Here is a 4,491-nt window from a genome sequence, read left to right on the forward strand (position 1 = left end):
AGTAATAATTGCACAAGTTATATGACTACCGGGTCAAAAGTAATAGCATAATTTTAGGACTTTCCCAGATCAAAAGTGATTGTAAGACGTCCTGGATCAAAAGTAATAATAAATTGCACAAGTTATATGACTACCGGATCAAAAGTAATAGCATAAATTTTAAGACGTCCCGGATCAAAAGTAATAGCATAAATTTAGGACTTTCCCGGATCAAAAGTGATAGCATAAATCTTAAGACGTCCCGGATCAAAAGTAATAATTGCACAAGTTGTATGACTACCGGGCTGCCGGATCAAAAGTAATAGCATAAATTTTAAGACATCCCGGATCAAACGTATTAATTGCACACGTTATACGACTTCCGGATCAAGAGGAATAACAGCCTGCCAGTGTCATAGATGAGCTGTGAAACCACTCTCTCCCTCTCTCGTTTGATGGATGCTGTGCGGGAGCCAGGGTTCCTACCAGATGTAGAAGGCTGCGGTGTTGAGGATGATGATGGAGGAAGCACGACGTGTATTGATGGAATCACATCATGTGCTAAGCTCAGCCTAGAAAGACGTTATGAATCCATCATTTACTTACTCTACTTTTGTAATACGGATTTAACACAAATTTATATTATATAGATCTTTAATAATCTCAGCATAGCGTCTAATAGTTATACTAACAACAACGTGCATGATTCAGTAGTATACAGTATGTTACAGTACTATAGTATATATATATGTCATAATATAAAATATAATATCATATACACACACAGTCACACACCCAGGCACACAGTCACACACGCACGCATGCACGCACGCACACACACACACACACACACATATATATATATATATTATATCGGTATAGTCCCTTGGACTTTGAAGACTATTATTTACGAGGTTATGACATTTAGTTACACTAGTTCTATATTATGAAGAAACCCCCGGGATACACGGGTACAGATTCACTCTCCAACTAGTGCAACTACACTGTAGTGCCTGTTCAGCTGGACGCCAGGGCTGGTGTGGCGTGTGCAGCTACGTATACGTACGGGACAGATACTATTACTTAGAGAGCGCAAGATGACTTCCACAAATTTTATAGTAAGCGGCTATATGATCCAGGTATATCTACATCACAGAAAAATTTTGCTTACTGCTTCGCAAAACCTTGCGGAAAAGCCATGAAGTTAAGGAAACAGTCCTCCATGAAATGCTTCATACACAGCATGCTTGTGTCGGATACCACCCACTTCGCTCGCTTAGATTATACAAATGCTGTCCATTTCTTTCTCATGGAAAAGTCATTCGGCCACTCATACAATTTACTACCTGTGTGCTAGCAATTGGCCGCAACACATCTGCGTGGCATCGTAAAAATGAGATAAATTTGACTCGAACTACAAACACGCTCGTTCACTTCTATAGTTAGTGTGGCGTAACTAGGCGAGGTGGGTCCTGGAAATGACGTCAAATCCGGAAATTGCCGATGTTTGCCAAACGCGAGTGGCTTGTTGACAGGTGATGTTTCAAGGGCCATATCTTAAATATGCGCGATTTTTCACGGAAAAAAAAATCGGAATGCCAGACAATTATTATACTCATGTTTATTTATCTATTATTTGTGGTTTTTAGAAAGATATTGCAGATCCTCTTTAACTCGTATTGCAGGCACGGCGCGTCATGTGCAGTTATGCATCCACTCCTGCATATTAACATGCAACAGCGAGGCATTCCTTTTGTAAACCGTCCTCGTGTCATTAATTATTCTCCGCCTCGCCGCGCACCACAGGTATTGGGTCAAGACGACCAAGATTGGCCAGCGGGAGATTCTTGCTGACAATCTTCCGGGCTTCCCCTCTATCATACGGCCGAGCAGTGCGGGTGGATACTGGGTTGGCTTCTCGGGGACTAGACAGGATGGACAGTTCTCACTAATGGACCTATTCTGGCCAAGGGTAGCGCTAAGAAGCACAATGACGAAGGTGAGAGGGTTATCAGAGGGAGTCGCATATATATTGACACTAAACGTAACTGTAAGGAGGGAAGAATAACGGTACCAAGGGCCACTTAAAATGGATTGCACCTAGAGAGGGACGTATGTATAGTAATTTACTTCGAGTCAACGTGGGTGGGTGCTTTTCTTCAGAGTACCCAGACGTGCTTAAACGCCCATGGAATTGCCGCCATGCGTTGGTCGCCATATTGTGGCTGCCTTAGTTATTATTGTGATGATTTGGATAATAGTGATGTTAGCATTATGTACATTGTTTATACTCTACACAGTGTGTGGACAGTGTTGATGACTAAATGCTGTTGTGATTAACTGTTTATTTACGCATGTAATAAAATTAACATTTACCACTGTTCATGAATGTTCATGTCACACTCATTACATTCAAAGTGATCAGGTGTTACAAGGGTGATAATATATATCCCCTGATGTGAATATTAAAAATGATACACATCTCAGTTTTATTTTAGCAATTTGCTGGATAATATCAAGAGCGTATTAAGAAGGAGAGCGTACAACGGTGAAATGATGAAACCATTTTGCAGTATTAGTCAAATTGAGAAACTTTGCCCGTTTTATTTTGACGATTCTTTGCGGTATTATTGATCAGCTGTCCTACCTTGCTAATATAAAAGAAACTGCTTGTCCCTTCGATGCCCCTACGCTGAGATAATGGGCGGTGAAAATCTGGTATTTTTGCGGAAAACCGACTCGAGATCCCGGTTGGCTGTGACCCTCTCTCGCTTCGAGATATAGCTTCGGGGAACCTCGCGTGTTTCCGTCAATGATTGACAAATGCAATGAATGACGTCTGTTATTGATTGCCATAGTGATGACCCCCACCTGTGCCCACCTCACGCTGGATGTATAGTAAACTCTGTAGTACGGACGTGAGTCAGCGCTACCATGGCGCTACACAGCGGCGACCGGAAGCAACATATACTGGCCACAGAACGAGAGAGGGTCACAGCCAACAGGGATCTCAAGGCAGTTTTCGGCAAAAATACCAGATTTTCACCGCTCATCTCAGCGTAGGAGCATCGTAGGGACAAGCGTTTTTTTTTATATTAGTAAGGTAGGACAGCTGATCAATACTACTGCAAAGAATCGTCAAAATAAAATGGGCAAAGTTTCTTAATTCGACTAATACTGCAACACGGTTTCAGCATTTCACCGTTGTACGCTCTCCTTCTTAATACGCTCTTGATAATATATGACAAATTTGTTTTTGTAATGAGCAATTACTGAGTAATGCTACTGATTTTAATTGCCACATTTCTTCATATGCAGTTTTTGCCACGTAGCTTTATCACCTGGATGGCATTCAACAGATATGGGTTAGTCATCGAGTTGGATCAGGATGGGAACATTCTACGCAGCTTGCATGATACCACTGGTTTCGTCGTTCCATCTGTTGACATGCTTGTTGAACACGAAGGATTTTTATTTATTGGTAGTGACATTAGCAACTATCTAGTTAAGGTTCAGCTATGACCTGCACGCACATGTATTCATCTCCTTCAGTATTAAAATTCAAATAAGGTGTAAATATTTCTCCTGATTGATAGCTGGAGAACCAAGAATTTCCAGTTGTCCAGGATTTTTCAGCGAGATCTTTGGTTGATCTGTGTCTACGGCACAATTTATCACGACATTTATTACGGTTGTAAGTATACTCGTTTTATTAGTATAACATTGAATGATACATATTATATAATATATATATATATATATATATATATCAGGAGTAGATAATAGGAGGAGTGTGACCATCAATAAACAAGGGAAATTCGTCATTTACTAGCCTTATAATACACTACGATTACTACGCGTAACTCATCCAACTTGGCTCAAATCGGACACAGTACATTCGCCAATCATCGTGCGAAATCGTTTCCTCGTAGACACCCCAATCCAGAGATACAGCCTAAAACGTACGCACACCGATTCTCCATTCTTTGCCATCAATCCAGCCCATTGCGCGCCTATAGTTCAGACAAAGGCAGCAACACTGGCCGCGCAGTGGCTGTGTTTGCTCTCTCGCGATAGTGTGATGTGGCGTTGTGGCTCGCGGGGAGATTAAGGCATCAACACTCGCGCGAGATAACCTTTGACCCGGTACACAGCTACACAGGCCACCTTTGCTACATAGCTGGCATGCCTTCACGCACGCACGCCAACCGCATGATTAGCTCGTCGAGTGTTGCGTCGATACTCAATCTCCCCGCGATCCACAACCGCACACATTCAGCTATCGAGAGAGCAAACACAGCGATTGCGCGGCAGTGTTGCTGCCTTTTGTCTAATTATAGGCCGCAATGGGCTGGATTGATGGCCAAAAGATGGAGAATCGTGTCGTACGTTTTAGGCTGTATCCCGGATTGCGGTGTCTACGAGGAAACGATTTTCGCACGATGATTGGCGAATGTACTGTGTCCGATTTGAGCTCAAGTTGGATGAGTTACGCGTAGTAAATCGTAGGTA

The 4,491-nt window shown here is 42.3% G+C and overlaps 1 protein-coding gene across 1 annotated transcript in view; it reads left to right on the plus strand.

Moving 5' to 3' along the window:
- Positions 1-3,780, plus strand: part of LOC106805962 (adipocyte plasma membrane-associated protein-like) — a 26,945-nt gene extending 23,165 nt beyond the window's left edge. The window contains exons 8-9 of the mRNA XM_014807771.1: positions 1,786-1,978; positions 3,298-3,780. Coding sequence (XP_014663257.1) covers positions 1,786-1,978; positions 3,298-3,501 — 397 coding nt within the window. The 3' untranslated portion in view covers positions 3,502-3,780. The remainder of the gene's footprint in view (positions 1-1,785; positions 1,979-3,297) is intronic.
- Positions 3,781-4,491: the final 711 nt, after the last annotated feature.

This window comes from Priapulus caudatus, unplaced genomic scaffold (assembly GCF_000485595.1).
Source record: "Priapulus caudatus unplaced genomic scaffold, Priapulus_caudatus-5.0.1 Scaffold134, whole genome shotgun sequence".
In the NCBI taxonomy this organism is placed as follows: domain Eukaryota; kingdom Metazoa; phylum Priapulida; class Priapulimorpha; order Priapulimorphida; family Priapulidae; genus Priapulus; species Priapulus caudatus.